At 54.5% G+C, this 24,879-nt stretch overlaps 1 protein-coding gene across 1 annotated transcript in view; it reads left to right on the forward strand.

Annotated features, from left to right (window-relative positions):
- CACNA1E (calcium voltage-gated channel subunit alpha1 E) overlaps positions 1-24,879 on the forward strand; it is a 90,501-nt gene that overhangs the window by 59,104 nt on the left and 6,518 nt on the right. Inside the window, exons 19-38 of the mRNA XM_031063300.1 lie at positions 2,226-2,282; positions 3,482-4,066; positions 4,176-4,450; positions 5,014-5,173; positions 5,694-5,823; positions 6,309-6,368; positions 6,639-6,745; positions 10,712-10,723; positions 12,022-12,118; positions 13,183-13,343; positions 13,716-13,853; positions 14,382-14,583; positions 15,266-15,430; positions 15,919-16,029; positions 17,482-17,565; positions 17,648-17,773; positions 18,594-18,659; positions 20,929-21,020; positions 21,160-21,325; positions 21,536-21,663. Of these exons, the coding sequence (XP_030919160.1) occupies positions 2,226-2,282; positions 3,482-4,066; positions 4,176-4,450; positions 5,014-5,173; positions 5,694-5,823; positions 6,309-6,368; positions 6,639-6,745; positions 10,712-10,723; positions 12,022-12,118; positions 13,183-13,343; positions 13,716-13,853; positions 14,382-14,583; positions 15,266-15,430; positions 15,919-16,029; positions 17,482-17,565; positions 17,648-17,773; positions 18,594-18,659; positions 20,929-21,020; positions 21,160-21,325; positions 21,536-21,663 (2,922 nt within the window). The remainder of the gene's footprint in view (positions 1-2,225; positions 2,283-3,481; positions 4,067-4,175; positions 4,451-5,013; positions 5,174-5,693; positions 5,824-6,308; positions 6,369-6,638; positions 6,746-10,711; positions 10,724-12,021; positions 12,119-13,182; positions 13,344-13,715; positions 13,854-14,381; positions 14,584-15,265; positions 15,431-15,918; positions 16,030-17,481; positions 17,566-17,647; positions 17,774-18,593; positions 18,660-20,928; positions 21,021-21,159; positions 21,326-21,535; positions 21,664-24,879) is intronic.

Below are 24,879 nucleotides of genomic sequence, written 5' to 3' on the forward strand. Positions count from 1 at the left end.
AATTTCTGTTTTTTCCTTCCTAGCTGCCTTTTTTCTCTTTATTTTGCGGTGTCATATGGTCTAAATCACATAAAACTTTCAAAGTCAACATTGGAACGAGGCGTTTTGATTTGTTTCCCAAAACAGTACATTTCAGTACAGCTGAAGGGATTATTTTAATTTTTTTTCCCCTCTTTTTGTTTTTTTTTTTTTTATAGAATCCCTTCCCAGGGAATTTTAGGTTTCGTTATGCTTTGAAACCCAGCCAAGCTTGTACAAGGCAGAATCTCTTTGCAGATTTGCTGAGAGAAACTGCTGTCTTCAGGAGAGTGCTGATCTGGGGGGGTCAGAGGCAGCCTTGGGAACGGCCCCCTCCCTGCTTTGGCAGTGCTGGGATGCTGGTTTTAGGGGCAGCAGGAACGGGGTGTGCTTGTAAGGCCTGCCTGATCCCCCAGCAGCCACAGATTTTACCCTGGGTTGGGGCTGATGGGGTGTTCGTAATAAATCTGTCTGCACAAGGACTAGGGGGGTTTAGGGGAGAGGTGGTGGAGTCTGTATGCTGGCTCTGTTTCTGGATACCAGTGGGAATGTGTTGGATAAAGTGAGGGAATAGAGAGCTTTAGGCAGCGGGAGAGGCTGAGGAATGGACAGATAGGAGAGAGGAAGAGGGGGAGATGGAATATATTAGGGCAGTAAAGGATTTGCCCACACTGCACATCCCTGATAGAGCTCTCTAGCCATTGCCAGACAGAACTGGTTGGGAAAAAAAAGATCTTTTCAACCTTTCCTTGTTGTTCTGGTGGCATTGAAGGGGAGGTGTTGATATTCATGGGGCTTTTTTCCAGCTCATCAGGATGGACTGGGGTCAGGCCCAGGCAGTAGACGCCACGGGTTAGGCTCGATGATGTAGTCAGCTTCAGGTTTGGTGTGCTTTTGGTGGTGCTGAGCTTGTAGAGAGACCACACCGTGGTGGCCAGGGCAGGGCAGAGCAGAGCTGGTCCAGAAGGCAGCTCAGAGCTGGGCCCTGCCTTTGGCGGCTCCATTTCCCCGCGGGTGCCTGGTGCATGCAGGCTGGCACGGGAATTCCTTCTGGCAGAGTGGGCATGGATGGGTGTTCCCACATGGCCAGGGATGGTGTGGGTTCTCTGTGTTTGCACACCTGGGTGCAGCTGGCTCGGGGCTGCCAGGTGGGCACTGCGCGCGTTGAACAATGCACCGGCATGCATTGGTGCTGGACGTGCTGCGTGGCTGTGTCTGGAGGCTCTGCAGCTCATTGCGGGGATGCTGTGGGTGCTGGCAGCTCCAGCCCTGCCTCCAGCGTGGCACTGAGGCCTCCCCATGCACGGGGATCCATGGAGACCATAAGCACTGGCATGACTGGAGCAGCTCTCCCGTGAGCTGGGCGGGTTGAGGTTGTTAAGCCTGGAGACCTTGGAGCACCTTGAGAGGGCTGAAGAGGGATTTCTGACAAGGTGTTTTTTTGATAAATGATAGGACAAGGAGGAATGCCTTCAAACTGTTGGGAAGTGAGCCTGCCAGAGCTCAAGAAGCATTTGGACAGTGCTCTCATGCACATGGTGGCATTCTTGGGGTTGTCCTGTGCAGGGCTGGGAGCTGGATTCAGTGATCTTTGTGGGTCCCTTCAAACTCAGGATGTTCTGTGTTTCTATGATTGCATATTCTCAGGGCAGAGTTCTTGGGAGCTGTGTGCATCTGAATCCTTTCTATGCTGAGGCAAAGGTTAAAGCCTGGAGTCTCAGCCTGGCAGCCCTGTTAACTTGCTCTGTGTGGGGGCTGCTCAGGTGACAGCAGCTCTGTGGCATCTCAGCCTGGCCTTGTGCCTTGTGTTTGCTGGGGGAGTTCACGTTCCCCTCTGTGCTCCCAGGGCAGCAGCAGCTCATGGTGGTGCCTCTGAACATCTCAGGGCTGGCCTGATGCATTGCTCCCTCTTTCCAATTGCCTCGTGATTCTTGGGAGAAGTGAATTTGGAGCAGTGTGAGACAGCGGTTAAGTATCCAAGGATGTCTCGGAGGTCCTGAAGGACTGGAGCCTGCACTGGTGTGGGGAAGGCTCCCAGGGAGCGGAGTGCCAGCTTGAGTGTGCCAGCCCGTGACCAGCGTGCCCGTGGGGGCTCACCGTGGATGCCCAGGGCCAGGACGAGCCCTGCCCAGGGAGGGGGGACAGCTCTGTGCGCTGCCCACACGAGTGGAAGGAGGGGATTGAACCCGTTTGTTTTTCCTCCGCAGAAGAGACAGGCGGAGGAGACACCACATGTCGATGTGGGAGCCACGCAGCAGCCACCTGTATGTGGGCGGCGGGGGCGCGTGTCCGTCTGTGCCTCCTGTGCTGTCTGTGCGTCCGTCCGCGGGGCCGGGGCACGCCCCGCTCCCCTCGGGAGTGGGAATTCATTGTGTGTGTGTGTGTGTGCTGTATCCGTGTGCCCCGTTTTCCCCACTGTGTGCGGATCCCCGTGCGCGGTGCCGCGGTGCCAGCGCCCGTGGCTCGCTGCCCGTGGGTTTGCAGTGGGGTGTGAGCAGTGCCCGTGCCCGTCTGTGCTCCTGGGTGCTTTCCCTGTGCCGCGGGGGTGTCAGGAAGGGCACGTCTTGTCTTCTCCAGGGTGTTGTTGCACCACGCTGCAAAGGTGTTGGTGGTGTAGCCCAGAAGCCCAGTGCAGCTCCTCAAGCCTCAGGGCTGGCTTTCTACCCGGGATGTGCTGGGAGAGAGGCGAGGAGAGGTCCCTGGGTGCAGCAAGAGGGCTTGGCCCATATTTAAGGTGTCCCCAGGCAGTCACTCAAGGGGAAGGTGGTCTCTGTCTGTCTGGGATAGGGCAAACCAGGATGCTGGCTGCTCCCAGAAGCTGGACGTGCTGCCTGAGAGCTTCAGGGCAGCAGCGAGGCTGCTGGGGCTGGTCATCCATCAGCCTGATGCTTTCTGAAGGGACACAAGCACACTCCCAGCACCAGAGGGACACTGATGAACCACCCAGCTATCTATAAACTTGGCCCTAGCCTTCCCCCTATGACTAGCCACCCTCATAACAGGACTGCGAAACCCACCCTCCGTTTCACTAGGCCACCCCCACCCCACTAATCCCTGCCCTAATCCTAATCGAGACAACAAGTCTACTTATTCGCCCATTAGCACTGGGTGTACGCCTAACAGCCAAACAGCAGGCCACCTTCTTATCCACCTCATGTCTACAGCCACAACAGCCCTGTTCTCCACAATACCAGCAGTTTCACTCCTAACCTTACTAGTTCTCTTCTTACTAACTATCCTAGAGGTAGCAGTAGCGGTAATCCAAGCCTATGTTTTCGCACTCCTACCGAGCCTCTACCTACAAGAAAATATCTAATTCTCAATGGCACACCATTGAGCCTGTAACCCTGGCGGTGGTGCTTCCTTGTGCCTGGGATTCCCAGATGAGATCCAGGGTGGGTGTTTCAGCGGGGGGACGCTGAGGGCAGCCGGGATGCTGACCCCTGGCTGTGCCCCGTTGCAGGCGGGAGCGGCGGCGGAGGCACCACATGTCGGTGTGGGAGCAGCGCACCAGCCAGCTGCGCCGGCACATGCAGATGTCCAGCCAGGAGGGCATCAACAAGGACGAGCCGCCCCTCATCAACCCCCACGCCAGCATCTTCCGCAGGAAGAGACCCGGGGAAGGTGTCACCCTGGAGAAATGCGCCGAGGAGCAGGGCAAGGCAGAGCGCGAGGGAGCCGAGCAGCCGGTGCCAGGGGCCAACCCCGGCGGTGGGGAGGAGAGGACATCGCCCCGGGCCAAGCGGGACATGTGGCAGCAGAAGTCCTGCCACGGGAACTGTGAGCCAGGAGAACAGGACGGGGCGGGAGGCAGCATGGAGGATAGGGCGAGGATGAGGCAGAGCCAGCGGCGCAGCCGGCACCGCAGAGCCCGCGTGGAGGGCAAAGACACAGCTGGCATCTTGGGGAGCCGCTCGGCCAGCCAGGAGATGGGGCTGGAGGAGGCCAGCACTGCCGAGGGGACACAGGATGGGGACCGGCGCGGGGACGTGGCTGCAGCAGAGGCGCTGATTCCGGGGGAGCCGGAGGCGAGCGGGGAGTCCATCAGGTTGGTACCTGCAGAGGACATCCTGCAATCCCCACAGCTCTTTGTATTCTCTCCATCTCCTGTCTCCGTATCTTCTCACACCTCCTTTTCTGCCCCATCCCTACTGCAGGACAAACGGGATCCCTGCTGGTGACGCCGATCTGATCGGCACCGCCAGGAGGGGCAGCCCCCCACACGTGGCAGCCGAGCTGTGCCAGGGGAGGACGGGCACGCTGCCGGAGCAGGAGTGCAGCAGCCCGGACACGAGCGAGCAGGCGCTGCTGGAGCCCAGCCGCAGCGTGAGCCGCAGCGAGCCCGACCTGTCCTCCATCACCCCCAACACCGAGAAGGCCACCGAGAGCACGGCCATCATGATCGATGTGCACGACTCCGCTGTGGTACAGAGTGAGGACCCCTCTCTCTTTCCTGAGCCCCTCTCCCAGCCCTCGGGGACCCTGTGGGGGTGGAAAGCTGCTTGTGTGGGTTTTCCTGTCTGCATCACCTCACCCCAGTTTTGCAGGGGAGCCCAAAGGCTGATGTGTCAGCATCCCCTTTCTCACCTCTTCCCATCCACCCCTTCATCTGATCCATCATTTCCCACCACCTCTTCATCCTATCCATCATTTCCCCTTCCTCTCTGCCTGGGCAAAACTCTGGCATTCCCAGTTTTTCCTGGAACATCTGTAGCCTCTGGCAGCTCACTGTCACTCAAACCCCTTAGCGGCATCCTGGCTGTCAAGGTGAGCTGCTTTAAACAGTGTTATTAATTAACCAGCAAGGTGAAAACTGGCCTTGTTAAACCCATTTTATCAGCTCCATCCCAGCAGCTGGTGTGTTTTCTTCCTGCCTGGTCCCTTTCCCTGTGACAGCACATGGATTCAGAGCAGGGAGTCAGAGGGGCGGTGGCAGGGACACCCTAGGGTGTTGTCTGGGTGCAAGGTCGGGCAAAGGCTCTCGCTTTCCTGCAGTTAGCAACAAGACAGACGGTGAAGCCAGCCCCTTAAAGGAGGCTGAGACCAAAGAAGATGAGGAAGAAATGGAGAAGAAGAAGAGGAAGAAGGAAAAGAGCGAGACGGGCAAAGCCATGGTGCCGCACAGCTCCATGTTCATCTTCAGCACCACCAACCCGTGAGACATTTTTCACTCTGGGGCTGGGGAGGGCTGCAAGGGGAAGGACCCCAGACATCACCAAAAACAGGGAATCCCTGTGAGAAGGGAGCTGAGTGTCTCCCAAACAAGCTTGATAAGCAGCCACAGAGTTCCCCAAGCCCCACATAGCTCTCTCTCTGTGGCATGGCTCGTGGCTCTCTCCCAGCTGCTGATTTCCAGACTGGGATTTTTTATTCCTGGTTTGGTATATTTACCTGCAGTTTTCTGCTGCTCTGTAGCTCTTCCCCAGACCCAGCAGCCTGGAAGAGTAAGCACCCCAATTTCTTGGGGACTCTCCCTGCCTGGCTGTGGGGCTGAGACAGCTGAGAAGAGGGACCAAAAAGCCCAAACATCCCTCGGGCTCCCTTCTTCTGCTCCTCAGGCTTTGCTGCCCATCTCCCCACCCTGGAAGGCGGCATCATGGGCTGGGCTTTGCACAAGGGCTGTGGCTGTGTCCTGCCAGGGGTTCACAGTTGGGGTGTGGGCTGTGTCCCTGCAGGGTGAGGAGGGCCTGCCACTACATCGTGAACCTGCGCTACTTCGAGATGTGCATCCTGCTGGTGATCGCTGCCAGCAGCATCGCCCTCGCCGCCGAGGATCCCGTCCTCACCAACTCCGACCGTAACAAAGTGATTGCAACCCCCTCCTGCTCCCCCACCAGGGCAGGCAGAGCTCCTGCAGGGTTTGAGGGACCAGGGCAGCCCGTGGTGGCACATGCATTGTGCTGTGGAATCTGATTTCTTCCCCATCGCGTTCCGTTGTGAACCGTGGGAGTCACTCCCAGCTTCCCCCACGTGGGGTTTAGAGCCTGGGGGGAGACCAGGATGCCTGGTCAGCTGTAAAGTGGCTTGGATGGGGGAGATGCTGGTACTGGTGTGGGGCAGGTGATCCTGGCTAGCAGCATCATTTCCAAGCCGTTTGCATGGGGAATGATTCCCTCCTGCCTGCACAGGCTGGGTTTGGGGCTGTCCTAAGCTCTTAGGGATAAGGCTGGGTTTGGGACAAGCAAACCAACCCCATTTTGCTTCCCCTGAGCCAGGCAAGCTGCTGGATGTCTGGGTGGGCACGGTTTGCTCAGCAGCAGCTGCAGAGCATCTGTGCCCTCTCTCTGCAGGTGCTGAGGTATTTCGACTACGTCTTCACTGGTGTCTTCACCTTCGAGATGGTGATCAAGGTAAGAGCTCTGACAGGATGCAGCATCCCTGGGAAATAGCTCAGTGTTACAGTTCTTGTCCTAAATTTAGAAGGTGGAGACCTTAAAGTCTGGTTCTCAGCAGTGCTGGCCCAGAGTGTTCAGCACCTCCTTTATCAGCCCTGAGGCTTCCACAAAACACCAAGTCCTACAGCCAGGACACTGGGATGTGTCTGCAGTGTCCCTGTCCCCCAGCTTGGTGTCTGAGCTGCTCATCCCCTGCCTGTTTTTCTCTCTGTATCTCCCCTCCAGATGATTGATCAGGGCTTGATCCTGCAGGATGGCTCCTACTTCCGAGACCTCTGGAACATCCTGGATTTCATTGTGGTGGTGGGAGCACTGGTGGCTTTTGCCTTGGCGTAAGTGGCCCTTGTCCTTGTCAGCTCCCTGCCTCCCCTGGGCTGGGAGAAGGGTGAAACTGTGTGCTATGGCTACTAGACTCTGATTTTGTTTTGTATTTTATTTCTCTGCACCCTTCTGGTATGGCTCCTGGCAGTGGTGTGTGGCTGCTCCAAAGATGTTTCTCCTGGTTTGGCAGAAGCTGGTGAGAAAGCAGGCAGGGAGCAAGGCAAGGCAAGCTGGAGATGCTAGGAAGAAGTTGGTGGTGCCAGTGGATTTGAAACAGAGCAGAAGGGGTTGTTAGAGAGGGGGGAAATGGCCTAAAGGTGCCAGAGATGGAGTTACATGCCTGCCATGCATCTTGGGGTTCACAGAGACAGCAAAAGCAGCAGCCTGCCAGGTGGAGCTGCCCTGTGAACACATTTGTGCTGGAAATGGTAGCCCTGGCTGGTGGCTTTTCCTCTGGTCTGAGGGGGACACTTCTCTGGAGCCCTGCAGGAATGGGGATGAGGCTGGTGGTTTTGGTTTGTGCCAACATCCTCTGAGGCATCACAGAGAAGGCTGTGTGCTTGCCCTGCAGTGTCCCCACTGAGCATTGCTTGGAGATTGGGCCCTGGCACTGAGCTTGTGGCACCTGTGGCTGCTGGGATGTGCCACGGGGGCAGGAGCACGCAGGGACGAGTTTCCCGCTGCTCTGATGTGCCCTGTGCTGCTGGCTGGGGCAGGGGGTGCTGTGACCGTGTTCACAGGGGTCTCAGGTTGAGGGAAGAGACGAGGATCTGACTCCATGTTTCAGAAGGCTGATTTATTATTTTATCATATATATTACATTAAAACTATACTAAAAGAATAGAAGAAAGGATTTCATCAGAAGGCTAGCCAAGAATAGAATAGGAAGGAATGATAACAAAGGCACAGGAATGGAGCAGCCCCTGGGCAGGGCAGGGAGCTGAGCACAGACCCCAGCATGGGGAAGGGGCTTGGGGCAGGTTTGCAGCCTGGGGACAACGCTCTGAGCCTCTGGGAGGCCACACAGGCCACCACGAGGGTGGATGGAGCATCTCCAGGGTGTGGCTGATCCCTGCTCTGCCAGGACAGCCCCTCAGTGTGTCTGGCAGGGCTCAAGGCCATCAGCAGCCTGAAGATGCACTGAGTGTTTGAGGAGGAGGGCAAGGGAGCCTTCTCTTTCCCAGGCAATTTCCATCAAGAATTTTGATGGCTGAAGGAGCACAAGTTGTTGGCTCAGCTCTCCTGGGTGGAGGGTGGAGGGGTGTCCTCACCTGTGGTGTTGGTGAGGGTCCCCAGGACGAGGTGAGAGATAAGGATTTGACTCCATGTTCTCAGAAGGCTGATTTATATTATATTATATTATATTATATTATATTATATTATATTATATTATATTATATTATATTATATTATATTATATTATATTATATTATATTATATTATATTATATTATATTATATTATATTATACTATACTAAAAATACACTAAAGAAAGAGAAAGGATACATCAGAAGACTTCACAAGAAAAATGATAATGAAAGCTCCTGACTGACTCAAAGAGTCTGACACAGCTGATGTTGATTGGTCATTAATGAAAAACAATTCGCATTGAACCAATCAAACATTCACCTGTTGGTAAACAATGTCCAAGCCACATTCCAAAGCAGCAAACACAGAAGTAAATCAGATAATTATTGTTTTCATTCCTCTCTGAGGCTTCTCAGCTTCCCAGGAGACGAAAATCCTGGGCAAAGAGGATTTTTCAGAAAATATCCTGGTGACACTCACCAATGCACAGGAATTGCTTGCTGTGCCCTTGCCCTCGCCCCACAAGGGTGGCACAGTTCCTGTGGTGGCCCTGCAGCTGGCAGGGGATGTGGAGGAGCTGCCTGGCACCTTCCAGCCCTGCTTGGCCCCTGCCTGCCGAGGGAAGGATGTTCCCTCAGGGCATGGGGCAGCTGAATTCTGGAGGGTGAAGGCGTGTGGAGAAGGCCTCTGTCTGCCGCGCCTCCAGCCTGGCTCCTGCTGGAGGAGATGAGCTCATGGCTTGGGCAGTGAAGGGAACAAAGGCCCCACGGTGATTTCCCATGGGCTCATGCACTATAAAGCGTTTATAAGAACACCTGCCTCTGCCCTCGGCAGCCCAGGGAGCTGCAGGATATTCACCAGCTCTCCATGTCCCAGCCTGCCGCCCTCCCTCCCAGCCTCCCTCCTGATCCCCAGGGGAAAACTCTGGTGCTGATGTTCCAATCCGTCTCCTTTTCTTCTCCCTCTGTGAGCTCTTTGATGTGGGGCCAGGGCACGGGGAATGTTCTGAATGTTCTTCTCCTTCTCCTGCTTCTCCTTTCTCCTTCTTTCTCCTTCTTTCTGCTTTTCCTTCTCCTTTCTCATTTCTCCTTCTCCTTCTCCTCCTCTTCTCCCTTCTCCATTCTCCTTCTTCTCCTTCTCTTCTCCTTTCCCCTTCTCCTTCCTCCTTCTCCCTCTCCTTCTCTTTTCTCCTTCTCCCTCTCCTTCTTCTTTCTCCTTTCTCCTTTCTCCTTTCTCCTTTCTCCTTTCTCCTTTCTCCTTTCTCCTTTCTCCTTTCTCCTTTCTCCTTTCTCCTTCCTCCTTCTCCTTCTCCTTTTTCTCCTTTCTCCTTTCTCCTTTCTCCTTTCTCCTTTCTCCTTTCTCCTTTCTCCTTTCTCCTTTCTCCTTTCTCCTTTCTCCTTTCTCCTTTCTCCTTTCTCCTTTCTCCTTTCTCCTTTCTCCTTTCTCCTTTCTCCTTTTCCAAACCACCAAGTGTCCACCCACAAAGCCATCTCTCTGTGAGCCACTGGGGCTTGTCCCCTGCTCCCTCAGGGGCCACAAATCCTGGGAGAGGCTGTCTCCATTCATCTCTAGCTCTCCACATGGAAAGCTAATCCATCAATCCACGCACAGCCTAAATAGAAAGCTGTAAATCTCCAAGGAGTTCAAATTAAATTAGCTGAAATAACCAGAACCACAAGTAAAGTCCCTGCTGGCCTTTGCCTCCCTCTGAGGCTGCAGTTCACAGCACTTCTGCAGAGCTGTCCAGGGCTGGTGGAAAGGTTGGTGCAGAGGTTGAGTGGCCGGTGCGGAGCCCTGGGTGTGCAGGGGCTGATTGCCCAGCAGAGGGGCTTCTTTCCTTGCAGCATCTCCTTGTGCCCACTGCCACCAGGGCCTGGAAGAGAGAAGGACCCCTGGGTGCTGCAAAATAACCTGGTGTAAGGCAGGGCAGGGCACCACAGAAGCTCTGCAAAGTTAAATTGTCACCTTTTCAGCTCACCTCCCACATGTTGGACTGACACACAGCCAGGGCCTGGGGTGAGTTTGATGTGTTTTAGGAAATGTTTTACCTACAGGCTTTGCCCCCAGTGCTGAGCACTCTGTGTGCACGTGGCAGGGACTTGGCTCAAACAGGGACAGAGATTTGGTTGCAGCCAGGGACCTTGGAGCCCACCTTGGCTTGTCCAATTGGAGCATCCTGCTGGCTTGCAGGAGACCCTGCACAGCAGCTCAGGCTCAGTGGAGCTCTCAGTGGAGGTGATTGAGAAGAATTTGGATGGGAACTATTGCAGCTTGCAGGTGGGATCCCTTGGAGGCCTCTGCCTTTGGCTCCCTGACCCCACAGCTCCTGGCTGAGGAGGCCTGTGCCTTCCTGCTGCTGCCCACTGTCCCACTCCATGCAGGTCCCTCTTGCAGCAGTGCTTTCACCACGCGCCCCCCACCCAAAACCTCCAGCAGGGAGGGCAGGGGGGGCTTCTGGAGGAGTTCCTGCCTGGAGATGTGCCCCATGCTGAAGGCTACAGCATGGTCTACACACTGTGCCTTTCTCCTCAGGTCTGGGGTGGTGGACAGCTGCTGCAGGGTCCCCATGCAGCTCCCCTGACCCTTTTCTCACTTTCCTCCTCTCTTTCTTTCTTTTTTCACCTCTCTGCTGGTGCTGCTCGCTGGCTGCTGGGCTGGATCGCCGACAGGAATGCTTTGGGGTAACTATGGCGCTCGAGGTCTTGTGGGATACTGCTCCTGGGAATGCAGGGGGGTGGCTGCAGCTGGAGCTCACTCTGTCCCACACCTGGGCTGACCCTCAGCTGCGTTTTCAGGGGCTGCAGCACGCTGCCCTGCAGGCAATCCTGAGGGATCCCCCCTCAGCAGGTGTCAGACACTGCACTTGGGGTGACCTTGGTGACAACTTGCACCAGCTGAGTGCTGCCCTCAAACCCTCACCCCAGCCCTCAGTCAGATGCCCCAGGCCCTATTTCTGAGCAAAACAGGAGCAAAGTGAGTCCTAGGTCCGTCTGTACAGTTCCTTCCCATACATGTGAGGGCTGTGCTCCTAGGGAGGGCTATTAATTAGTGGTTTTGTTTACATCTCGTAATGATTAAGCCCATTATTGTACTCCCTGTTGCATTAACCCTCGCCAAGGAGCTGTGTAATTGGGAGCATCTGTTGTTGCAAGTAATTTCCTTGACGTTTTTCGAGGGTGCCTGGTGGATCCAAGCTGTGCCACCTTCACCAGGACCTCGAGATCCAGGCTTTGGTTAAAAAAGAAAAAAAAATTCACCTGGTATTGTGGTTGGGGAATAATCATCATGTGCAAGAAATGAGGGTCATGAGGGGGCTTTTCTGAAGAATTCTCCTGGTAAACTCTGCCTCCCTCAGCTGATTTGGGGTGAAGGCAAGAGTAGCCCTGATCTGGAGAGACCTTTGGGACCATCCCAAGGGTCCAACCCCTGTGCCTTGCTCAGGGACGCCTTCCACTAGACCAGGCTGTTCAGGGCCCCATCTAACTTTGCCTGGAACACTCCCAGGGATGAGGCACCCACAATCTCCCTGGCAATGCGGACCCCGCATTGAGCAAACCTCCCTCATTTTATTCTGCATTTCTTGCAACGGGAAGGAAACAATTTGCAGCGGTGGTGACCCTGCACAAGCCCCCTTTGCAGACAGCGTGTGCCTGTGCCCTGCAAACCTCCTGGCACTGCCTGCCCCAGCCCTGGCACTGCTTCCCACAGCGAGGGGTTTGTTGAGGTCACTGGAAGGGTGCTAATCCCAGGGAAGAGGGGATTGCCTTGTTTTCCATCTTTGCCGGTTGTCGGCGCGTGTCGCAGGAGCCGCGTTGAGGTGGGCTGAGAGCTCAGCAGTGTTTGTGCCCCTCCTGTTCCCATCTTCACACGTGCTGGGGGGGTGTTGTCGGCAGTTCAGCTCCCCAGGGCACCCAGGTCTAAAAGGTTATTGTCTCTCTGTTCCATTTCTGGGTGCGTGTGCCTCCCTCCGATGCGGCAGGACCAACAAGGGCCGGGATATCAAGACCATCAAGTCTCTCCGTGTGCTGCGGGTCTTGAGGCCCCTGAAAACCATCAAGAGGCTGCCCAAGCTGAAGGTAACGAGCTCCATCTCCTGCCTTACATCCTCTTCTCCTCTTCCCTGGGAGCAGGGACCACCAGTGATTTGTTTGTGAGCAATAACAAGTTGTTTTCAAAGCTTTTGGGGTGTTCTAGGAGCCCTTCGTGTCTGGAGGTGCAATGAGTTTTTGAAAGCAAGCCTGGAGCACTGCAAGGTGTCCAGAAGTGGTTTCTCTGCCAGGGAAAGTGGGGCTTGAGTGGACAAAATGGAGCAAAGCCCGGATGTTCTCCTGAAAAATAGGCTGCCCTGGTTTTGGAGAGCTCAGATCTCTTTGGGAAGTTTTTCATCTTTCCCACCAGAGCAGGTTGCAAACAGCTCGGGGTTTTGTGCGCTGTGCTGTCACGGGGTTGCACTGGAGAGGGATTTCCCATCTCAATAATGGGATTATTTCTGCATCACAGGTAGGATTATGAATTTCCCTACCTAGCTGATGGGGTACAGAGCCAAAAAAGAGTGTGAGAAGGAGGAAGCTCTTTTTTTTAACTTGTAAGTGGTTTGGCTGATTGATGAGAACCAGGGTGGCACCCCAGAAACATGGGGGTTGACCCCAGCTTTTCTTCCTGATCAGTGGATGGAGTCAGCCTGTGTCAGTTCCTTTCTGGAAGAGCCTGTCTCCATCATGAAACAGGGATCAGGACAATCCCCACTTGAAGTGCTGTGAGAGCCAGGGCTGAGAGCACTAAGGAACGTGCTGCTCTGGCAGGCAGAGGTATTTGCTCTGCCTTGCTATTGGGGTGATGCAAAATCATGAAGTGCTCGCTAATTAGTCTTGATTGCTACTAATTGCATCATTAGGATGGTCCCCCATCTGCTTCCCTGGTTGCAGAGAACACTGAGGACACAAATATCCATCCCTGGTGCTGTCTCAGGGGCTGCATGGTGCCTACACGAGTGCTGTGGGTGCTCTGGGTGTTAACCTCATTCACAAAATAACTTTTGGCCTTGGAGAAGGCCCAGCTCTTTCCTTCTTTTCCCAGCAAGTAACCTGGTCTTGGTGCAGGTCTGTGGGTTCCCCAGGGTAAGCTCTGCCCTCTCTTCCAGGCTGTTTTTGACTGTGTAGTGACATCTCTCAAGAACGTCTTCAACATCCTCATTGTCTACAAGCTCTTCATGTTCATCTTCGCCGTCATCGCCGTGCAGCTCTTCAAGGGGAAGTTCTTCTACTGCACTGACAGCTCCAAGGACACGCAGAAGGACTGCATGTGGGTGCCCTGGGGAGTAGCTCTGGTGCTTCCGACCCCTCTGGCAAGGGCAGGGCACTGGGTCATGTCTCCTGTGGGTCCCTGTTAAGTCCTTGCTCCTGAGGACAGCATGGGCTGAACCCCATCCCCAGTGCGTGGCCCATCCTTCTGTGGGGTGCAGAGCCCTTAATTTGCTCCTGTTCTTTCCTCCTTCTCTCTTCTGTTTTACTTTCCCCTTCTCCCTCCCCTTCCTCATGGTTGTCATCCAGCTTCTCCCTGCGGGAGGAGAGGTGACCCCCACACACACCTGTGCTGCCCCCAGGTTCAAACCCACCATCCCACACTCTGGCAGCCCAAAAACCCTGAGGTCACTGCTCCCTGTCCTCCTTGCAGAGGGAACTACGTGGACCACGAGAAGAACAAGATGGAGGTGAAATGCAGAGAGTGGAAGCGGCACGAGTTTCACTATGACAACATCATCTGGGCTCTGCTCACCCTGTTCACGGTGTCCACGGGCGAGGGGTGGCCCCAGTGAGTATTCTGCTCCTCTGTCCCCTCCCATAGGGGTGGTCACCCTGTTGGGGTGGTCAGGTTACACCCAGTGAGACTGAGAGAGGAGCTGCTGGGCTGGGAGGTAGAGAGAATAACAAATCATACCAGCACAAAAGAGGTTTTAGCCCTGCTATGAGGCAGGAGTTTTGACTGGAGTTAGCTTCTTCCTTAGGGAGTGAATGATGGAAAATGCCTTTTCTCTGTGGCCTGGAGATATATTTGAAGTCAATATTAGGGATAATGGTAGGACTGGACCTCTCTAAATGCCCATGTGAGCTCAGGCAATATTTTTTTCTCTCTGTGCAGAGCATAGGAAAATCCATTTTCCATCAGGGACGCGGCAAAGCACCATAAAACAAACTGGAGCCATTCAAAAGGGTCATCCTTGAAAGCAGATTAGGAGAGAGCTTTACCTTGTCATTACACAAGCGTGGACAGACAGAGCTGGGTCCCGTTGGAAGTGATGGATGTATCCCTGGTTGCTTTTCTCCACCTCTCTGCCCACAGGGTGCTGCAGCACTCGGTGGATGTGACGGAGGAGGACCGCGGGCCCAGCCGCAGCAACCGCATGGAGATGTCCATTTTTTATGTCGTCTACTTCGTGGTCTTCCCCTTCTTCTTCGTCAACATTTTCGTGGCTCTCATCATCATCACCTTCCAAGAGCAAGGAGACAAAATGATGGAGGAGTGCAGCCTGGAGAAGAACGAGGTATGGTCTTGGGAGGGGAAAGGGGACATTTCCATGGGGTTTTCAGGAATTTGGGAGCTTGGAACTCCCTTGCTATCGAAAAGGTGAGAAACCCATGAGCCAGCTGCCTTCCCAGATCATGAAGGAAGGAATTGTGGCAGCCACCAGCACCTCTCTGTAGTATTTTCTGGGGTCCCCCGTGGCAGGAAGGAATGATAAATCTGACTCCGTGTTCTTAGAAGGCTAATCTATTATTTTATAATATGATATGATATGATATGATATGATATATTAAAGAATACTATACCAAAACTATACTAAAGAATAAAGGATGCTTACAGAAAGCTTAACAAGATACTAATCAAAAACTCGTGACTCTCTCCTCAGAGTCCTGACACAGCCTGACCATGACTGGTCATTAGGTCAAAACAGTTCACATGTTGGATAAACAATCTCCAAAGCAGCACAAACATTCCAAAGCATCAAAACATTTCACATTCCAAAGCATCAAAACATATTTCACATTTCACATTCCAAAGCAGCAAAACACAGGAGAAGCAAATGCGATAATATTGTTTTCCTTTTTCTCTGAGGCTTCTCAGCTTCCCAGGAGGAGAAATCCTGGTGAGGGGATTTTCCAGAAAATACGATGGTGACACTCCCATGTGTCCGTGGGGGTCTGATGGGAGTTGTTTTGTTGCAGAGGGCCTGCATTGACTTTGCCATCAGCGCCAAGCCCCTGACGAGGTACATGCCCCAGAACAGACACACCTTCCAGTACCGCGTGTGGCACTTCGTGGTGTCCCCGTCCTTCGAGTACACCATCATGGCCATGATAGCCCTCAACACCGTGGTGCTCATGATGAAGGTGAGCTGGGGCTCAGAGGAAGGCTGTCCCCTTCGTCTGGAGCAGTAGGAGCAGTCAGGATGGGAGCAGAGGGAATTTTGGTTGTGGAGATGCTTTGAGACAGTGTGTGAGTTCCCTGGGCACATCCCTGTGAAATAACACAGGACCCAAACTGGAGGTGGCACCTTTTCTAAAGGAAATTACCCCAATTATTTAGACCCCTTAACTACTGCAGGCAGACCTGGAATTCCTCTGTGCTCCCTTCTTAGAAGGAGTGGCATCTGTCCTGGGAGAGGGGTGGAGAGAGTAAGGAGGAGATGTTCTTGATGCCCCCAAGGCAAGGAACATGGACCACCACAGGCTTGTCCTGAGGGAGGGGTGAGGAAAAGAAGGAATTCTGGAGGCAGCTAGGGCAGCAAACATAGGCCATGTCAGGTCTGTGCTGGGACAGTCACCAGCCACGAGGCTGGCAGGCCCCTCCTGGCTAGTGCTGTCTCTGTTTCCATCAGTACTATTCTGCTCCATACACCTATGAGCTGGCCCTGAAGTACCTGAACATCGCCTTCACCATGGTGTTCTCCCTGGAGTGCGTCCTCAAGATCATTGCCTTTGGCTTCCTGGTGAGTGCCTGCTCCTGTTCTTTAGCAGGGTGATAATTTGCACTTTGGCAGTGCACAGATCACAGAGGGAAGGTGTTAATAACGTGAGGTTGCTGCTACTTATTTTGGATCCTGGCCTGAGGGCTGCTTTTGGGCTGGAGTCCTGTGGTTCTCATTGCATTTCCCAGTGCTGGATGCTGCTGGGGGAAGCCACACTGCTGCTTTACCTCTTGCCTTGTGCTCTGTGCCTGGGCCATGCATGTTCTGTCAGAGCCCAGTGCTGCTGCACTTGCTGGTGTCTTGCTCCCTTGTTCCCCCAAGTCAGGAGGTGCTGCTGCTCTTCTGTCCTTGTGCTGTACCTGAGCAGCAGTGAGATCTCCCTGATAGATTCACAGTGCTCAAGCTCCCAGCTGCTCATTTGGGATCTGAAACCACGGATTGCTGTTTCCTCAGCTATTCCTTGCTGCTTATGGGAGACAAAGCCCAGTGTCAGGAGGGTTTCTAGCCACCCTCCTTGCTCCCAGTAGCACCTGTCATGGTCATGTTTGGTGTTGTGCCAGCTGCTATGTGTTTGGAGTTTTCACAAATGGGACAGGACTGCTGGGATACATTCCTTGGGCTTTATTGCAGCATCAGCTTCATTACATGGTTGAGACAATAGAAAGACGGCAAAAGCTCACGCCTTGCCAACAACAGCCAAAGATTTCTTTGTTACAGAGCATTTTAAAAACTTTCTAGCTAATAGCACATTGCTAAAGCTTACAGACAATTGTTCTAGCCAATCACTAAAAGCACACGTACACCTGCTTCACACAATGCTTGTCTGCTCTCTATTAACAATACACAATACTCCATTATTAAGCTTAAAACCTTCTACTATCTCGCTAAGCATATTTTTCTGCAGTCTTAAGGTCTATCTTATCCAAGCCTAAAACTCAAGCTATTGTTTCATGCCCTTGCTTGCTGTACTATTGTAACTTTTTCTACTTTCAGACTTTGTAGCTGTAGCTAGTTTTAATTTCTCTGTTCTTTGTGTTTCTACGGCCTGCTTTTACAGCTTTCTGAAAATCTCCTTACCTTTACTGTTTCCCACACTGCTGCACAAACAGCAGGGGCTGAGATGTGTCCAGGTGTCTGTGAAGAGGAGAGCACAGCAGCCTCCTGGCCGTGAGGGTCAATGTGCCGAGCTGCTGTAGCCTGCCCTAGGCTGTGGCTACTTTTCCTGCTCCCATTTGCCAGGGTGGTCTGTTGGAGGCATGAATCATCTCCCAGGAAAAGCTGCTTGCTGCAGGCATGCTCAGGTCTGCCAGTGTCTCAGACACAGGACGGTGTTCCAGACTGTGGCTGCATACAAATGGGCTCTGAGGTCTCCACCACTGTCCATGAGCAGCTTTGGCCTGTGGCTCAGCACCCTTTGGGCATGCCGTCCCTGAGCTCAAATCCACGTTCCTTCTCTCCCTCTTTCTTTTGCAGAATTATTTCCGGGACACCTGGAACATCTTTGACTTCATCACGGTCATCGGCAGCATTACGGAGATCATCCTGACGGACACCAAGGTGAAGCAGGGGCTGGGAGCAGCGGGCTGTGGGGTGGTGCTGGGAGCTCCCAGCTCCCTCTGACCCTCTCATCTCCCCCCAGCTGGTGAACACCAGCAGCTTCAACATGAGCTTCCTGAAGCTTTTCCGGGCTGCTCGGCTCATCAAGCTGCTCCGCCAGGGTTACACCATCCGCATCCTGCTCTGGACCTTTGTGCAGTCCTTCAAGGTCAGTCTCGTGTGTCCTGGCCTCTTCCCAGGTGTCCTGGTTTAGGGAAAATTTGGGAGAAAACCTCCAAAAGGGGACTTCCAGAAAGCAAACCCACACAGCCCCTTTCCCCTAAGCCTAACCCTCCCCAACCAGTTCGGGAAGGATTCCTTGGAGAGAAGTGGAAAGAACCTGTTTATTTAACAGGCACAGCACCCCCAGCACACAGAATGAACCATACCAGATGACAAAACTCTTTCACCGCTCTGAAAAAGATGACAAATTCGGAAAGTCTCTCCTGGGGGTTGTCACTCTGTTATCAGTCCCTCTGGTGCTGGGGCAGCTGCTGCAGCAATAAGGTGCAAACTCTCGGTGTTCCCAGGTCCCAGTCCAGAGCAGATTCAAGCTGGTCCAAAAAAGGGAAAGGAGAAACAGTCCAGGGAAAAATTCGGACTGCTTAGCTAAACTAACTGATGAGCAGAAGCAAGAGCAAGAGCAAAGCAAAAAGCAAAAGCAGCACCATGTACTGTCCCATCTCTGTGTCCTGCCAGCCGTGGGAGAGCAGCTGATAGCAAAACCAAAACAAAGCATTCGCTCTTCAGAGCCAGTCTTGAAGGCACAGAACATAATATCCAGCATAAACAGAACACACAAATGGGGATTCAAGCATCATAACATCACCCTAGGACACCAGGCCACAGGGATGTGGTGCTGCTCCCAAATATGGGCTATTCCCAAGGCCTTGTAGGAGAGTTGGACCAGCGCAGCCCACCTGTGTGTGCTGTACTCCTCTGGGGCTGGACCTGTGATAGATGAGGTGACTCATCTGCTTCTCTTGCAGGCACTCCCCTACGTCTGCCTGCTGATTGCCATGCTTTTCTTCATCTACGCCATCATTGGGATGCAGGTGAGACAGACGTGTCCGTGTGTCCCGCTGGCACAGACAGTGACACTGACACGTCCCCAGTGTTGCACACAGGAGCCAGCCTTGTGCCTGCCTGCCATTGCTGCACCCAGGAGGGTGCTGAGGATGGAACAGCTTCTCTGGGAGCTGCAGGGCCCTGGGGACACTGCCATGGCTTGTTCAGTCCAGCTCCACAGCTGGTACCTGTGGAGATGTGGCCCTGGGGGCTCAGCTGGGTGCCTGCCATCCATTTGTCCCTGTGGCTGTGCTGCTGTCAGTCTGTTTGGGTGCTCCCCTTTGGGGCCCTGCCCTGATCTCCCAGCTGCTGGGGGGGTCTGCAGAGCAGGGGGAGGCGTCAGCTGGTGAATAAGAGGCACGTGAGCCAAACCCTTCAGCTCCACGCGTGCTGCAGGGCTGGCTCGCCTCTGCTGTGACTAAATCCCACGCTGGAGATGTGACAAAGCATCCTCTGGGGATGTGGAGCTGCCCGTGGAGCTGCCACAGTACCCAGTGCCTCATTTTGGGGTGACAGAGGCCCCTGGCTTGTGCTGCTTGGCAGCTCTGCTGTTTAGGATCTTCCAGGGGCTGATTTTTGCCACCCTGTCCTACTCACCTGAGCGTCAGCTCCAGGTGTTCTCCTAAACAGCCACCATCTGACTCAGCCCCCCTCCCTGCCGGGTGGTAGTATTAGATTTATTTTTTTTAATTTTTTTTCTTTTTTTTAACACCATTGTGAACAAATCCCCAAGCAGTAAAGTCTGTGGGCGTTATTTGAGCAAAATAGCTGGAGGCAGAAAATATTCTACAATTACACATTCCAAAAAACCTGTACAGGGAAAAAATACTCTGCAGTTGGTGTATTTTTAGGTTCAGGGAAAGGGGAATAAATATTTAACAGTAATAACAGCACATATTTCCAATTTGAGGCACTTTACGAATGTCTTAGCACAGCCTTGGCTGAGGGTTGTTGTTAGAATATTGCCCATAGTTTGATCTTTGTTGCCTCTCCTGGCCTTGGGGATGGTGGGGTCTGTCCCTCCCTCCCTGAGCCCTTCCCCAGCCTGTTTGCAGGGCTGTGCCTGACCCCAGCATCACAGACCATTCCTCCAGCAAGGGAAAAGCTCCTGGGAGTGTCCAGGAGTGTGACCCAGCACCCACCCAGGACAGTGGGACCTTGTCCCTGCACCTCCAGCGTGGTTGGGGTTGCTGGGTGCCATGTGGTGCTCAGATGGCATCGAGGGATGGATGGATGGATGTGGAATGGTTGGACTCAGCTGATCCCAGGCCCTCCATGCTCCTGTTTCCATGGCAGCTCAGCCTCTCGCAGCCTTTGCCACCCACAGCAAATCCCTGCCAAGGAGAGCAGAGTCTCCTTCCCCCATGGCTGCCTGGCACCAGCTCCTTGGCACGCTGGCTGTGCACCAGCCTGTGTTTGCTGGGGCACTTCTCGTGCAATCACAGAGTCACAGGATGCTTTGGGTTGGAAGGGACTTGAAAGGCCACCTTGTCCAGCCCCATGGCAGGGACATCTCCAGCTAGATCAGAGCCCTGTCCAACCCATCCTGGAATGTTCTCAAGTGTAGGAGTGATGGTGGGTAGGATGGTCAGGATGGATGGAGACCAGAGATCTCTGAAGCCAGGGCTTGGAACCTGTGGTTTATTGCAAAGGGCCGGGGTGCAGGGCCCTGCTGGGAGCTGCCAGCCACAGCTCAGAGCAGGCCCGAGAGAAGAGAGGCAGAGAGAGCATGAGAGAGAGGGAGAGAGAGTAAAAGAGGATAAGAGCGTAAGAGGGTAAGCGAGCGATGTTCCCATTACAATACTATAAATCTTCTTCTGTGCTGAATATTCCAATTCTCACTAACCAATCTAATTTCCATACAGCCTATAAGAATCATTACATTACCATACTGTGTTACATTTTAAACCCTAAAAACTCCTCTTTGGACCCCTCCTGCCAAGCTGTAGGGTCTGCTCTGACCCTTGGAGCTGTCTGCAAGCAGAGGGAATTGTTTCATCGAAAGGGGATTACCTCTAGCTGGCCACACTGTTGTTTTCCAGTTGTGCAGTAACTGAGGTATCTCAAAGCTTGCTTTCATTTCAGTCTCACTTATAGTTTCTATATTCCCAAAATCTTTTGCCAGACAATCATATTTATGAGGCTTTCCTGTTTCATCTTCCCCAACACTCAAGGGCGGCAATGCAAACGTGCAGCTGCTTCCCTGGCTGATGAGCTCTTGCCTGAAGAGCTGAACCCTTTTTCTCCCTTCTGCAGGTTTTTGGCAACATCAAACTCGATGAGGAAAGCCACATTAACAGGCACAACAATTTCCGCAGCTTCCTGGGCTCCCTCATGCTCCTCTTCAGGTGAGCAGTCATGGAAAACGCTCCCCTGCATGCCAGAGGTGTGTGTAATGTGGGCAGGGCGTGCTGAGGTTTCTCCTGGGGGCACCCTGGCTCAGTCCTGTGCCACCAGGAGCTGCTGACAGGGCTGTGTTGGGGACAGGAGTGCCACTGGAGAGGCGTGGCAGGAGATCATGCTGTCCTGCCTGGAGGGCAAGGGCTGCGAGCCGGACACCACGGCCACGTCCGGGCAGAACGAGAACGAGCGCTGCGGCACCGACCTGGCCTACGTTTACTTCGTGTCCTTCATCTTCTTCTGCTCCTTCCTGGTGAGTTTGCCTTCTCCTCTGAGGGCTCTGGGGGTCCCCCTTGTCAGCATCCCAGCCATGGTCATCTTCCATCACCTTCCCACAATCACTCTTTCTCCTCTTCCCTTCTCTGCTCCCTCTCCCCCACTTTCCCCCCACTCTCTCCTTTCCCTTCTCTGCTCCCTCTCCCCTCACCTTCCTTTCTCTCTGTATTTTCCCCCTTTGATTTAGATGCTCAACCTGTTTGTGGCAGTCATCATGGACAACTTTGAGTACCTGACACGGGACTCCTCCATCCTGGGCCCTCACCATCTGGATGAGTTTGTCAGGATCTGGGCAGAGTATGACCGAGCAGCGTGGTATGTAGCCAGCTCCTTCTCTCCCAGCCAACCTCTCCGAGCTGGCTTTAAACCAGGGTCTCTGTGTTCTCCTACTGCAAGTTTAGTTCTCAGTGATGTCTGGGACAGCCAGGGATGTGCTGCTGTCACCTGAGGTCATTAAAAGGGCAGCAGCTGGTTCTTGCGCTGGTTGGTGGCACAGGCGTCTTGGGTGATGTTCAGTTTGCCATGGGGTTTTCATCCCGAGTGCTGGAGATTCCTGCTCTTCCTCTCCTCCCTGCCCAGCAGGCAGATCCCTCTCAGCCTCCTTTCCTGTCCCCAGCTGGGAGCCTTTGCCTTGAGACTGGCTCCATCCCTTGCTGCCCAGCACCCACAGCCCCTGATAAGAGCAGGGCTGAGTGGGGCTTGTTCCCACCATGGGGATCTGCTGGGTTCCTGCCAAGCCACCTGCGCAGGACCTTGTTTGGGGCATGTTTGGGGAGCTGTGTCCTGTGCTGGCCAGCCCACTCACCCATCTGGAGCTGGGAGTGCTTTGGCTGCTGCACTCCTGCCCTCGCTGATGAGGACCTTGGAGAGCAGGGCTCCTGTTTGGAGGCAGCAGCCTGTTCCCAGCAGTGGTGGGGGCTCACAGGGCCCATACACACCCTGGGTTGGTAGATTTTGGCTCTGCTCCTCCTGCTGCTGCTGCAGAGGCCTTGCTCTCCACTGCTCCACGGTCCCAAGCATCCCTAGAGCAATGGGGCACCTGTGGCAGCTCTGGGAATGTGTTTGCGCCTCGCTCAGCCCCAGCCCCACCAGGATGCCTCGTGTGGCCCCTTCCAGAGCCCAGGGACTCCTTGGGGTCGTGATCCACCACTGCCAGGGAGCCTGTGCCCTCTTAACTCTTGGCCTTGGCACCCCCACACGCTCCCTTTGGAGACTCCTTGCCTCCTTGTCCTGCCCTCAGGAGACCAGCCCCAGCCAAGGTATTTTTTTTATGCCCAATATCAGCTCCAAGCAGAGAAAGGAGAGGAGGTGGAGCACTGAAACTCCCAGCTGCTTGCTGTGGGGTGGCTCTTGGGATGGGTTTCTTCACACTGGGCACTTGATGGTGGCTGGTGGCCACTTTATGATGGCCCATGATGGAGCCACTATAACACAAGCCTGAGCTGTCCTGTCCCTGCCATGTGCCCCTCTGATTCCTGAGCAAGCCATGCTTGTAGCCAGTGCTTAGGGGACACAGGAGACAGTTTTGGCAGCCCTGGCCCCTGTGCCAGGCTGGGAACAGGTGAGTACATCCCAACAGCTCCCAGCGCATCCCGACAGCACACGGAGCTCTCCTGGGGACAACACCCAGCACCAGGGGGGAGCAGGGATGGGGTTTGTCCACATGGATGGGGTCTGGTTGGTTCTTCACCTCTGGCCAGCAATGGAGAGGGGATGGGAGAGGATGAGGAGGAAGAAACCAGAGGCAAAGGCGCCTGGGGTCGGACGGTGACGCCGCTCTTTGCCTCCCCGCGTGGTTTCCCTCCCAGCTTGTCCAAGGATGCCCGGGAGGCTGCAGCAGCTGCACCTCAGCACTTCCACCCCACGCTTCCCCAAGGGCTCTGGGCTGGAGCAGAGTGGGGAGCTCAGCATCCTGCACCCCCTCCTGCCAGCTCTGTGCCTCGGCTGCTTCCTGGGCCCTGCGGTGCCGGAGGATACGGCCGTATCCTGGGATGGCTGCATCTGGGCAGATGTGCTTCCCTGGCAGGAAAGGGGGGATCTCTGTGTGTCTGGGGAGGTTTGCTTCTCATAATGTGCACCCTTGGCAGAGCTGGGCTGGTGGTCGGAGCACAGGAGTGGACTGGAGAGCGCCAGGTGCCACAGCCAGCAGCTGGTCACATTATCCCTCCCTGTCTCAGGTTCCCCAGATCTTGGAGGCACGAGTGGCTCAGCTGCCAACCCCACTGGGACCTCGTGGCTCTCAGAGGGCTGGCTGTGTGAGGACAGGGGCTCTGGTGACGTGATGGGGCACAGCTCCATGGGTCAGAACTCCACCAAGCTGCAGGCTCACCCTGGGTGAAATCCCAGCCCTCTCCCACCAGGCCCAGGGGTCAGGAACACAACGAGGAGGGGTCACCACCGAAACTGTCCTTGTCCAGGGTGAGGATGGGACAGTGTGAGGTGATAAGAGCCAACTCTCATGGTGGAAAAGGCAGCAGCTGATGCTCACAGCTTTCTCCTCTCTGGGTCTGACAGAGCCAGAAAGAGAAGAGCTGGGGGTCTTGCCCCACAGACGGCCCCAGCATCCCCCCGTTAAGCTCTCCACCCTCCTCTCCACTCTCTCAGTGTCCTATTAACCCACCTGTGCTTCCTTTGCAGCGGCAGGATCTCGTATAAGGATATGTACAAATTAGTACGGGTGATCTCGCCTCCTCTGGGCCTAGGAGAGAACTGCCCCTACAGGGTGGCGTGCAAGGTTTGCCTCCCAGTCCTCCGCCACAGCCTGGCCACGGGACACACCATCCACCCTGCTCCCCGCTCCACTGCCACCGCGCCTCCCCAGGGAACCCTGACCTTGCTTTCCTCCGAGTTTAAAGAGGTCCACTGCCTCCCAGAGCCAGCAGCTGTTCCCCTCCAGGGGAGGCATCAGCGGGGCCAGGGGGCTCAGAGCCTCCTGGCGTGGGTTGTGACAAATTGTGCCCCCCAGCAAAGCCCCCCAGCCCCGGTTCCAGCGGCGCAGAGAGCCCCGAGGGGCGCCAGGCCAAATGCCACCGCCCCTGCTCGACTCCTCCAGGCACCTCACCGGGACAACGAGGGGTTTGGGAGGGTTTTGTTGGGGACTTTGCTGTTGTTTTGGACAGTGAGGGCTGGGGGAGGATGAGGAGGTGACCCCTGTCCCTGGGGGATGCTGTGCTGTACCAAACAGCCCTGCCCTCGAGGGTGGCACTTGGCAGGACAAACAGACACCTCTCTGAGGAGCAGGACTCTTGCTAGGCTTGCACAGAGCTCGCTGGATCTGCCTGGGAGATGGTGACACCTCTGGAGCTTGGCAGCTGCTCTCCCTTGAGCTCAGCTCCTGGCTGCTGGCCTGTCGGGATCTCCAGCTGGTCAGAGTGAACTCGAGAAAAGTTGGAAAGTCTCTTTTCTTAGCTCGGTGCTTGAAGGAGTCAGGGCTCTTCATTTCTCGGTCTTAAGGTTGTTTATTTTATCTTATCTATAAAAAATTTTCTCTTGGCTTTCTGAGGTCAGCTCAGCAAGACAGTCTGAGGGACT

This window comes from Geospiza fortis, unplaced genomic scaffold (assembly GCF_000277835.1).
Source record: "Geospiza fortis unplaced genomic scaffold, GeoFor_1.0 scaffold506, whole genome shotgun sequence".
Classification (NCBI taxonomy): Eukaryota; Metazoa; Chordata; class Aves; order Passeriformes; family Thraupidae; genus Geospiza; species Geospiza fortis.